This window comes from Leptonychotes weddellii, chromosome 9 (genome assembly GCF_054177405.1).
Source record: "Leptonychotes weddellii isolate Sample4059 chromosome 9, ASM5417740v2, whole genome shotgun sequence".
Lineage (NCBI taxonomy): Eukaryota > Metazoa > Chordata > Mammalia > Carnivora > Phocidae > Leptonychotes > Leptonychotes weddellii.
Window position 1 is genome coordinate 9,534,729 of NC_138377.1, and position 12,554 is coordinate 9,547,282.

Consider the following 12,554-nt stretch of genomic DNA (forward strand, 5'->3'; position numbering starts at 1 on the left):
CTCCCAACCGATCTATAAGCACCTTGTGGAGAAGGAAGGTATCTCACACTTTTTCTATACCTGAGTCCCGTTAAAAACAGTCGCTAAAAGACTCTTTTTTTTTTTTTAAGATTTTTTTTTTTATTTATTTGCGAGAGAGAGAATGAGAGACAGAGAGCACGAGAGGGAGGAGGGTCAGAGGGAGAAGCAGACTCCCCGCCGAGCAGGGAGCCCGATGCGGGACTCGATCCCAGGACTCCAGGATCATGACCTGAGCCGAAGGCAGTCACTTAACCAACTGAGCCACCCAGGCGCCCTTTTTTTTTCTTTTTTTAATTAAAGATTTTATTTATTTGTCAGAGAGCACAAGCAGGGGGCAGCGGCAGGCAGAGGGAGAAGTAGGCTCCCCACTGAGCAGGGAGCCCAATGCGGGGCTCGATCCCAGGACCCTGGGATCATGACCTGAGCCGAAGGCAGTCGCTTAACCAACTGAGCCACCCAGGCGCCCTCGCTAAAAGACTCTTAACCATAGGAAACAAACTGAGGGTTGCTGGAGGGGAGGGGGTTGGGGGGATGGGTAACCGGGTGATGGGCATTAAGGAGGGCACGTGATGGAATGAGCACTGGGTGTTATATAAGACTGATGAATCACTGACCTCCACCTCTGAAACTAATAATACACTATAAGTTAATTAACTGAATTTAACTTAAAAAGAAAAACAGCTGCCAAAAATTCTGGACTGAACACAGAAATGTCAGGAGCCCAGGTCTTAGCACCCCACCACGAGGGACCCGTACCTGCCAGCCGCGCAGCATAAGCCCACAGGAAGGAGCAGCGCTTCATACACGCCTGGCACACCATCTCCTGGAAGTCGCCACTCTCGGGGGGAATGGCACCAAGATGCTGCAAATACAGGAAACCGAGTATCTTTCTTGTGGTCTCCAAGCTGTCCAAGATGCTCATTATGTAATCAACAAATATTGCAAAAGAACACTGATCGTATCTTTATGGTTTCTTTTTGGAAGAGTAATTATAAGGTAAAATATAACACAATTCAAAAAGAAAAGATCTTTTCTCTTTTTGTGAAGACAGTGGCTTTAAAAGGTAAAAGCTTTCCTTACCCTCCCGTGGAACCAGTCTTCACAGACTACACACTGGATCATCTCATCCGGAATCTAACACGGAAAAGCAGTTTGCATGTTAATGATTACAGCGAATTCTGGGACACAGAAGTAAATCTGGCAAACAGTAGAACCAGATACTAAATAATTATCTACCAATTCTGTGAGACTGCTATCCACGTGCCAATAGTCAAGGGGACAGGGAGAAATAGCGGGTCACAGGGCCAGAGAAGCTCACTCTCCAGGAACCCGTCTGCAGAAGGCTTACATTGAGGTGAGCACTTTGGAAGCAACCATCAAAGCTCATTCACTTCCGTTACTTGGCATCTGACTCTCACAAAACTTTGTAAGTAACAGCTTCTCATTTTATCCATAAACTAAGGCCCAGGGAGGTTAAGATGAATTGACCAATGTAGAATGTGGCAATCCCACATTCTTCAACCCCTTCATTTTACTTAAACTGAAAAGTAAGTATCATAAACAGCCTTTTGATAATATGGACAGCAAAACTTCCCTAACTTGAATTAGTTAAATAATTAAGTACTTAAATTCTGGCCCCAGGAAAACGATATACCAAAGGGCATAGACTGTTTTTGGCATGGTTTTCCTTTCATTCCCAGGCTTTCATATCTACTGATTAATATCCCAATGTTGTTCTGTATTTTCCCTATTATAACTTCTTAGAGGGGAAAAAAGCATATATATCTTTATATATGCCCATATATAGACCTATACACACACACATATAAAATATATATATGTAGCAGTTTTATTCTTTCTCTGCCTTGATCAATTTATTCAGCATCTCATTTTTATCTTTTAACAGTGTTATAACACCTTAGCCCATACCTTAAAATATCCAGTTTTAAGGTTTTATCTTTGTTAACTCAAAGATATTTTCAACTTGTTCCTCTACATAATTTGGTTCAATAATTACAGTTCCAAGACAACTAGAAAGCGAGGAAGAAGGCAGAAGCCTAATTTTTCTAAACATAAAAGCACTCCTTCCTATCAGTAAATACACAAACAAAAGCCAGTCAAAATATGAGCCAAGAATATGAAAGGACAATTCAGATAGGTTATTAAATAAACTCATGAAAGATGCATAATCTTACTCATGATCAGGGAAAGGAAATTTTTAAAAGATACTGCTCTTCATCTATCAAGATGGCAAAATTTAAAAAGGCCGCTAATATGTAGTCCTGACAAGAATATGGGGAAAAACACACTATCTCCTACTGTCTGTGACTGAACTCTTTTGGCAGACATGATCGCAACTGTAAATATAAATATCCTATGTCTCACTGGTTCTACCTCTGGGTATCCATAAATACTTGCAGGAATATACTCAGTCATATTACTGTATAAGGATGTTCACTGCAGCTTTCTTTACAATACTGAAAAATGAGACACCACCGATCTGCGACAGAACATTTAGGTAACTAACTTACAGCATGTCACATTATGAATACTTGGCTGCTATCAGAACAAGGTGGATTTGGATTTGTGCTGTTTTGCATGCAAAGATGTCTGTGATAAGTGAGAAAAGCTGCAGAAGTGAATGTACTGAATTTTCACTTTTGTTAAAAGGAAACTACAAATTGAAGCACACATCCACTTACATGCGCACAGAAAGAGGTCTAAAAACATATACCCCAAAAGTGTTAACAGTGGTTATATCTAGGAAGAAGATGAAGTGAGGAAGAAGAAAAGCTCTTTTTAAATTGTGTATACTTTAAAAAAATTTTTTTAAATGTTTAAAAATTTTGTAAATATTGAAATCTTTAAGAGGTTTCAGTCTGTACACCCCATTTCTTTTCTTTCAGGGAAGCAAGAAGTTGAAGGTCATTTTTTGGACAGTGTTTGGAGGAGTGGAGCAGGCAGGCAACGAGAGAGAGGAAGGAAGAAAGTGCTGGCCTGGAGAAAGTCCTGTCCAATATTTCACTCTCATGGTGTAGACTGAGAATAGTCGAGATCTGTACCAGTTACAGCTCCAGCCCAGACTCCTAAGAAAGGATAAACCTAGAATCCTCTCATAATCCCCAAATCCCCTCTGAACAGCTACAGAGATCCAGACTGGACAACAGGCCAAGGAGTGAAGGCTAGAGGTATTAACCTCCAATCAACCTCCAATTCTCTTACCTCATCATCAGGATCAGGATAAGGTCTCTTACAAATGCAGTACAATCCAAAAAAGTTGTCATTGTATTTATTGCCAGAATTTATCTTTGCTTTGTCCTGAAAGAGATTAATTTCAATATATAATATGGTCTAATTTTAACTATAATCTCAGGCATCATGAAAGTATAAATTATCATAAATTTCATACAAATATCATATATATGACATATTCATAATACATCATCAGTGTAATATAGTAAGATATAATAAATAACATGAATATAATGAAATATAAATATCATAAATTTCCTGTTGCATGAAGTCAGTGCATTCAATTTCTACATTAAATATCTTCCTCCCCAAAAGTTGGTCTTTAACTTTCAAAGTTCAAAGAAAAAGAATTCACTCCTATTAAAAGGATACTTTTTTTAGGATACAGAGAATAAATAAAATTAATTTTTTTGTACCTTTTCTGTAGTAATTGGGGGAAACCAAATATGTCCATAACAAAATGCTGATAAAAGTTAATTATAAATATTAATGATCGACCTATGTAAATGAACATTGGCCTAGAATTTCGAAGTATTTCTTAATGCCCAGCTGTGATTGCCAAAGCTCCCAGGTTACAAGAAGGTAAAAAGCAGGCAAGGAAATTGTCTAAAAATAACCTTCAAAGGAGGGAAATAGCAATTATGACTGAACAATGTAAAATCCCCTACTTTCTACTTAATTTCGGTTACTTCAGTAAACATTACTGTATAAGTACAGTTATTAGCCAAAAAGCAGTGAAAAACTCCTGTGTTCATCTAGCTCACATTCACTACCAAGTTTTTTATTGTTTTTATTTTTATTTTATTTTTTTTTAAGATTTTATTTATTTATTTGACAGAGAAAGACACAGCGAGAGAGGGAACACAAGCAGGGGGAGCGGGAGAGGGAGAAGCAGGCTTCCCGCTGAGCAGGGAGCCCAATGCAGGGCTCGAACCCAGGATCCTGAGATCATGCCCTGAGCCGAAGGCAGACGCTTAACAACTGAGCCACCCAGGCACCCCTAACAAGTTTTTTATTGTTTTTAAAGTCATACCATTTGCTTTAAAAGCCTTAAACCATGAGCACAACCAACATAATCAAACCTGAATTACTTTAAAGAACATTCCCACCAAAATCTTTCAGATTAATTACAATCTGTAATGTAGGCTCTGAACAGGTTAGTTTTCCAACAAAATAAAAAATAGAATACAGTCCAGGGGCGCCTGGGTGGCTCAGTCGTTAAGTGTCTGCCTTCAGCTCAGGTCACGATCCTAGGGTCTTAGGATCGAGCCCCACATCAGGCTCCCTGCTCAGTGGCAAGCCTGCTTCTCCCTCTCCCATTCCCCTGCTTGTGTTCCCTCTCTCGCTGAGTCTCTCTCTATCAAATAAATAAATAAAATCTTAAAAAAAAAAAAAAGAATACAGTCTAATACTGATTTGCCTATTTGCAAAGAATAAGCATAAGAACTTCTTTTTTGGAACATGTATAGTATTTATCCACTCTGGCAAATATCAATCTCAGCTATTTTCAATGCATTTTTAGTTACAGTGCCTACTTACAGGAAATAATTTGCATTCCAAATTTTTAAACTTGCTGTTTCCACAATCACAACGAAAGTTTCTGGAAAAAATGAGGAAGAGCCGATTTTAATTTTTCTTTTAAATCTAATGAGTTACTCTTTAAATTAGTATCATAGCCCCTTCCCTTTCAATTGGTTTCTAGGATGTAAAAAGTGGCCTTGGTTGCTATTCATGTAACCAATCTGAAATCTCTCCAAGCACATAACAATAAAATATTTACTAATTCTGAAAATTAACATGCACAGAGACAAATATTTATATCACACATACACAAACACACAAGTAAATAATGGCAGAGAAGGATGACTAGTTTGAGTTTATACAATAATTTTATTTTAAAAGGCCCCTGGAAAAACTGTTCTCTCCAATTATATTATAGAAAACAATTACATTTTTACCAGTGCACAACTACTTTAAATAGAAAAACAGTGCAGGTGGGCAAGAATCCAAACATTTAAAAAGCATTCAGTGCCAATCCCTGACTGTCTTTACCTTTTTGTGTATAGCTCAAATAGTTTATGACTTCCATGACATTCATAACTGCAAGCTAGGCAAATTCCTGCTGGTTCTTCTCCCTCTGGGGTGCAAGTACTACAGGCATATAGTGCTTGTCTCTTTACTGAGCCCTAAAAGACAGCCCCAAAAGGGAAAGAGAGAATAATTACACAGGAGAGTACCAAAACACCACTGCATGCTTCAAATCACTATATATGTCCTATAGTAGTGCTCATTTTCATACAATTTTTTCTTAAAATGATAGTTTTAAATTCCCAGTCAGCTGAAAATAAGAATAAGCTGGGCTGCATCAACATTTTAACACATGAAAATATAGGAGAATGTGTATAGGTTTACGTTAGCAATATCACACTTACAATTTTGGAAAATACTTGTGACTCCACCAAAGAGAAAAATCAATGCATTAAAAGAATCCTTTTGATTTTAGGAGATGCATGCTGAAATATTTAGAGCTTCATGATGTCTGCAACTTATTTTCAAATGATTCAGGGGAGTAAAGTGTATTATATAGAGAAGAGAGATAAAACAAACGTGGCAAAAAATGAATACCTGCAAGAGGTACACAGGTGTTCACAATATTATTCTTTCAACTTATCTGTAGATTTAAAATTTTTCAAAATTAAAAGTTGAAGGAAAAACAGGCAAAACTTAGAAATCTTGACAGTGGTTACCCTCCTCTAGAAAGGAGGGAGACAGAGAAGCTTCTGGGATGCCATAATGTTCAATTTCTTGATGGGGGGGGCAGGTAGTAGGTACATACATATGTTCACTTTTTTCGCCAAGCCATAGACATGACTTGTGTGATTTTCCACGCAGTTAACTACAGTAAAAAGAAAATTTTTAGGAAGTCCGTTTTATAAAGCTAACTACATTTCAAGAAAAGCTTACACACACTTTTTTTTTTTTTTTAAAGGAAAGCAGAGAAAAAGTTGTTTTAGTGGTGACCAAAGGTTTTAAAATACCGGCCAACATCTGGGACTATCTGCAGATACCAGGTTAATTCAACAGTCTAACCACTGTGCAGGGTAAACTCAACCGGTCAACGATGACAACTGGTATTATGAGCTCAGTCCGCACCACATAATGGCCCCAAGTCTCTCGCCTCATCCCCCAGTGTTCCACGCATCCCCCAGAGTCTAGGTGACCTTCTTCTTCCTACCAATTCTCATCCCGTGTAGTTTCCTTCTACCCAACTTGCTCCATTTTTGTATCTAGAAATACAGGATGAGCCACCAAACACTACAACGCCCCCCCTCAAATCCTGATTCATAACGTCTTCCAAATGCCAAATTTACCCTTCAAGCAAATCGTCTCTTCTCCTCCCTTCCTTTGCCAGTGCCACCTGCTGTCGTGGTTCCGGTCTATTCCCACAGGGGGCGGGGCGGGGGGGGGACGACTGCAGATAGACACTGTACTTGCTTCGTCTCGCCAAAAAAACTACAAGCTAGCACTTGTCAAACTACATTGTAGAGGATTAGCTGTCAAGGAACCCAGCCCAGGGGGAGATTTTCAAACCCAGATCTCTCTCCTTTAACTCTGCTTTGACTCTCCCATTAGGTTCCTAATAAACACTCTTAGGATGGGAAAAGTAAGGACAAAGATGTCGGTATCTGAGAGGTCACGGGGACAGTTTCTGAAAAGCAGCCGAGGCTCCGAGGAGAGACGGGAGAGGAAGGAAAGAGCAGGGGCCCCAGGGCCAAAGCCTGGAGAATCCTGAGAGACCGGACGAAGGAAGACCGAGGAAGGAGGGGGGCCCTGCTGGCTACAGGCTAAGAAGGAGGACCCAGGAGGCTGAGGTTTAAGGGCAGCTGGGCCTGGGACGGGGAAGCCTACCACGAACGGCGGCCCCGGACCACCACGGGGGAGCCGGGCCGCGCAGGCGGGAATAGGGCAAGTCAGGTCGGGAACCCGAGGTTCGGCGGGAGCCCGGGGCAGGCGAGGCCCGGGCCGCGCACCCACCTGCGAGTAGGAGCACTTCTCGGAGTCGCTGCCGCCCAGTACGGCGCACGCCTCGTTCTCCAGCTCCTCGTCCTCCTCTAGAACGTCGACCAACGATACCACGGGCTCCAGCTCCGACTGCCGTCCAGCGGACCCCTCCGCCCCAGCCATCCTCAACTGTCAGCGGGACCGCGGCTCGGCCCGGCGGAGGCGGGAAAAGCGGCTGCGAGAGGCGGGGCCGGAGGAGGCGGGGCCCAGTGCTAAGAACCAATCCCAAAGAAGGGAAAAGAAGGAAGGAGGAGGAGCGACTTCCGACAAACGGAAGTCACTCCTCTCCCTCCTCCCGCCTGCGCCGGCCTGCACGCGCCTGCGCCCGCCGCGTGCTGACTTCCGCTTCCGGGTGGCTCTTCTCTGTCGCTCGCCGTTGAAGCTCAGCGGTCGTCATGGAGTTGTTTGCCGAGTACTTCGGGGTGGATGGGCAGCAGCAGCAGCTGCGGGTGCCCTGTGAGGCGCCGAGCGACGCGGACCCTTTCGAGGGCCTGTTGTCTGGTGTGGCCCAGATGAGAGAGTTGGTGACCGAGCTCTTCGACCCCCTGGTACAGCAGGAAGCGCAAGACTGGGAGGTGGCGACTCCAGAAGAGGCCATGGACGGTGAGCCCTGAGAAAGTGCTGGAGCGACAGGAGGGCGGGGCAGGGGAGCCCGGGTAGGGTGGCCGACTTGGAGAAAGCCTCGGGGGGAAGAATCCAGCTAAAAATTGTTGGCACTTACCGCCGTGTTATCTGGGCTACTTCTACTTAAGCGTTTTCACGACTGTCTTTCCATTTATATCACAAAAAACGTGCTGAATGCCTAGTACTCTGTGCCAGGCACTGGGCTGTGCTCTTGAGAAAGAATGAGGTGAATGCCACTCAGTTCCTGGCCTTGTGGAACTCTCAGGCTGTTGGGGGTTAGACAAGCCAACACTTATTACAGACTGGAAGTACGACCTCAGGGCCCTCTGTAATTATTGCAAACTCAGAGGACCCGGGAAGGCTTCAGAGAGGGGGCATGACTTTTGAGCTGGGGGGGTTGAAGGATGAAAATGAGTATTACCAGGGTTGACATTACAGACGTGTTAGGAAGATTGCCATCTATCGCCGAATAGGTTCTGAAGATTTCAGTTTAAGGAGTCCTAACTCCCAGGGACTCCTTTCCCATATCCCATTTTAGAAGGTACAGTTTGAAAGGAGAAATATGAAATTCAAGTGAATACAAAAAGAGGTAGGTACATTTTCTGCCCTGAGCTGAAGAACCTAAGAATTAAATATTGGAGTCAGGGGACGCCTGGGTGGCTCAGTCGGTTAAGCGGCTGCCTTCGGCTCAGGTCATGATCCCAGGTCCTGGGATCGAGTCCCACATCAGGCTCCTTGCTCGTCGGGGAGCCTGCTTCTCCCTCTGCCTGCCTCTCCCCCTGCTTGTGTTCTGTCTCTCTCTCTCTGACAAATAAATAAATAAATAAATCTTTAAAAAAATAAAATAAAATAAAATAAAAAATAAATAAATATTGGAGTCAGGACTTAACTCCTTTGAAGAGGGGCTTAAATGGTACTGTACCTTTTTTTTTTCCCCCATCTTGTTTACATCTTGATAGTTCCAGATAATGTAAACTCAGACCATTACTCTGAGTTCAGACAATAGATTGGTTCCATGAATATGTTAATTGGGTGTTGCCACATACGTTCAAAGTGAAGTCCTGTTTCTTGGCTCCAGAAATACTTCTCTCATCTGTTGAAAGTGTTATCATTGGAATAAGGATGAGTATAGCTAGAGCCATTTCTTAAAATATCATTACTTTTTGGAAAAATAACTGACACCTATTCTCTTAATGGCAGGTCAGTAATATCTTTGTATTGGAGGACATCTTTGTGTATATTAAATGACGACCCCATAAAGCTTAGGTTTGAATTTCCTTTGTTAAAAGTAATGAGATTGAAATGGTGCATTTTGTGTTATATGAGTTCAATCTCAACAAATGTACAAAATTTAAAAATTACAACAATTACTAAAGAAAAGTGATAGAACTCTAAAAAGTACTAAGTACTGAAATTGGATTACAAATAATCCAGTTATCAAATGTGCAAAGGATTTGAATAGACATTTCTCCAGTAAGCTCATGAAATGGTCAGTAAGCTCATGAAAAAATATTCAGCATCATTGGCCATCAGAAAAATGCTAATGAAAACCACAATAAAATACCACTTCATGCTCACTAGGATGACTATAATCAGAAAGAACAATAACAAGTGTTAGCTAGAATGTGAAGAAATTGAGCCCTCATACATTGCTGGTGGAAATACGAAATGATATACCTTCTTTGGAAAACAGTTCGGCAGTTCCTCAAAAAGTTAAACATAAAGTTATCGTATGACCCAGGAATTCCACTCCTAGGATCTCCTCATTCCATTCCTAGTTCTCCAAAGAGAACTGGAAACATATGTTCACATAAAAACTTATTCGTGAATGTTCATAGCAGCACTATTTTATAATCGCTAAAAAGTGGAAACAGCACAGAAGTCCATCACCTGATGAGTGGATAAATAAAATATGGTGTATCCATCAATGGAATATTATTCAACAATAAAAAGGAATGAAGTACCAATAAACACTACAACATGAATGAACCTTAAAAACATGTTGAGTGAAGGAAGGCAGACAAAAAGGCCACATATATTATGATTCCAGTTATATGAAATGTCGAGAACAGACGAATCTATGGAGATAGAAAGTAGATTAGAGGTGGCCAAGGGCTAAGGGGAATGGAAAGTGATTGTTAATGGGTGCGAGATTTCTTTCCGGGATGATGAAAATGTTCTAGAATTAAATAGTAGTGACAGTTGCTCAACCTAGGGAATATACTACAAATCAATAAATTGTAGAGTGAATTTTATGGTCTATGAATTATATCTCAAAAAAAGTGGTAAGATTTTAAACACCAAGGGGCGCCTGGGTGGCTCAGTCGTTAAGCGTCTGCCTTCGGCTCAGGTCATGATCCCAGGGTCCTGGGATCGAGCCCCACATTGGGCTCTCTGCTCAGCGGGGAGCCTGCTTCTCCCTCTCCCACTCCCCCTGCTTGTGTTCCCTCTCTCGCTGTGTTTCTCTCTGTCAAATAAATAAATAAAATCTTTTAAAAAAAAAGATTTTAAACACCAAAATTCTTGAAATCTTTTTAACCATACATACTTTGAATCTGTTGTATGCATGATTTTATTAATCCTTAAAATTGAAATGATCTCATTATCAACCATTTTAGCAATCTTATTTCTTTGAACCACTGAACATATTGTCATACAACAAATATTTATTTTAAAAGGTGATGATGAAGATGATGCAGAAGATGAAAATAACACTGATGATAGAACTAACTCAGATGGATCATCTGCAAAACAGCCCAAATCGCCATCTTAACAGTCGCTTTTATGAAATTTTAAAGACTGCTACTATATCTGAATTATCACACAGTGACATTAAGGAAAGACTTGTGCTGTATTTGGAAAAGCATTTGTTTTGTTCTTCTAGGACAATTTTGTCAAAGAAAAAAATGTTTCTTCTGTTTCCAGCAAAGAAAGATAAAATAAATGTTTAGAAATGAATCTGTTTTCTTGAGTGAGAAATAAATTTCAGACCATAGAAATAAAATAGAACACTTGATGTATAAAATCCTCTAAGTTGGCAACTGAATTTTTATTGTTTTCTTTTTTTTTAATTTTTTTATTGTTATGTTAACCACCATACATTACATCATTAGTTTTAGATGTAGTGTTCCATGATTCATTGTTTGTGCATAACACCCAGTGCTCCATGCAGAACGTGCCCTCTTTAATACGCATCACCAGGCTAACCCATCCCCCCACTGAGGCTAACCCTCAGTTTTTCAGTTTTATTGTTTTCTACTTTTTAAATAACCATTGAATTGTGTGATGTCGGGGCGCCTGGGTGGCTCAGTGGTTAAGCGTCTGCCTTCGGCTCGGGTCATGCATGATCCCAGGGTCCTGGGATCGAGCTCCGTGTTGGGCTCCCTGTTCTGTGGGAAGCCTGCTTCTCCCTCTCGCACTCCCTCTGCTTGTGTTCCCTCTCTTGCTGTGTCTCTCTCTGTCAATTAAATAAGTAAAATCTTTAAAATAAAATAAATAAATAAATTGTGTGATGTCTACATCTTTTGGCTTCTGCTTGTTATAAAAAATACATGTCAGTTCTTGGACAATAACATTTCAAAGAACCATGTGACATGAGCAAGTGGTGAAAATTGGATATTAAATTTAAGAATGGCAGTTCTGTGTAAGAAGGAAAACGGGAAGAGAAGTACTGAAGGAGGGAGATGAGCCCTTGAGAGAGACCAAGGAAACCTGGAATCTCCACTCACAACCAATATATAGACCCCCAGAGATGATACCACTCAACAAATATATATTTAACTTGTACCTTAAGAGAACAAGTTGGGTGTGCTTTTATGCTGTAACATGTTATGTATATAAACCCAAACTTAAGTCTTTAAGTAACTTAATCTGTGTTGACCATAACTTAAGGTATTTCTTCTCATCCTGTATCCATGCTTTGATTTTGCTTACTGAAGTACTGTTGAATCCTTTAAAATACATATATATTCCTAAAATGTGTGTGTGTTCCTTTCTGCTTGTCAGTGGGACCAAGACATTTATTTACTATGCATGTTTCCTGGTTGATTTACATAGCTAAAATGCAAAGAAATCAAGTAGCATGCATCTAAGGAAATACAAATAGTTACAGAATTTTAGAGTTAGAAGTAACCTTACAGATTATATGATTTATTTCTGAGATGAATCTTAAAATAGGTGTTTGCCCTGAATTTGAGCTAACAATTGGCAGAGCTGGGTTGTACACATACCCTTTAAAAAATTACAAAAAAAAAAAAAAAGATTATCATAATACTTCCCCAGTTACATCCTGAAATCTATAGCTTACAAAGTACGTGCTATTAAGGAAACTGAGTTTAGATACCTTTTCGTATCTTTAAAGTATTGTTTTACTTGGAACATCAGTCTTCCACTTAAGTGCATTTTTGTAATCAAAGCAATACCAAATAGAAAAAAAAATAGCAACTAGAAAATGTTTTGGTTTTTTGGTGTTGTTGTTTTGGGTTTTTTTAAAGATTTTATTTATTTGAGAGACAGGGCAAGAGAGAGCACGAGGAGGGTAAGGGGCAGAGGGAGAAGCAGACTCCCTGCTCAGCAGGGAGCCCTATGTGGGGCTT

General features: G+C 40.5%; 2 protein-coding genes across 2 annotated transcripts in view; one reads left to right on the forward strand and one right to left on the reverse strand.

The window, feature by feature from the left end:
• The window catches only part of UBR7 (ubiquitin protein ligase E3 component n-recognin 7), a 17,102-nt gene extending 9,585 nt beyond the window's left edge, over window positions 1-7,517 (reverse strand). The window contains exons 1-6 of the mRNA XM_006741072.3: window positions 7,309-7,517; window positions 5,326-5,459; window positions 4,813-4,873; window positions 3,244-3,339; window positions 1,102-1,155; window positions 778-883 (exon numbers count right to left, since the gene is read on the reverse strand). Of these exons, the coding sequence (XP_006741135.1) occupies window positions 778-883; window positions 1,102-1,155; window positions 3,244-3,339; window positions 4,813-4,873; window positions 5,326-5,459; window positions 7,309-7,458 (601 nt within the window). The 5' untranslated portion in view covers window positions 7,459-7,517. The remainder of the gene's footprint in view (window positions 1-777; window positions 884-1,101; window positions 1,156-3,243; window positions 3,340-4,812; window positions 4,874-5,325; window positions 5,460-7,308) is intronic.
• Window positions 7,518-7,674: 157 nt separating this feature from the next.
• On the forward strand, window positions 7,675-11,463 carry GON7 (GON7 subunit of KEOPS complex). The gene is made up of 2 exons (XM_006741071.3): window positions 7,675-7,938; window positions 10,638-11,463. The coding sequence occupies exons 1-2, from the start codon at window positions 7,731-7,733 to the stop codon at window positions 10,730-10,732; spliced, it is 303 nt and encodes a 100-aa protein (XP_006741134.1). The 5' UTR covers window positions 7,675-7,730; the 3' UTR covers window positions 10,733-11,463.
• The last annotated feature ends 1,091 nt before the right edge of the window (window positions 11,464-12,554 follow it).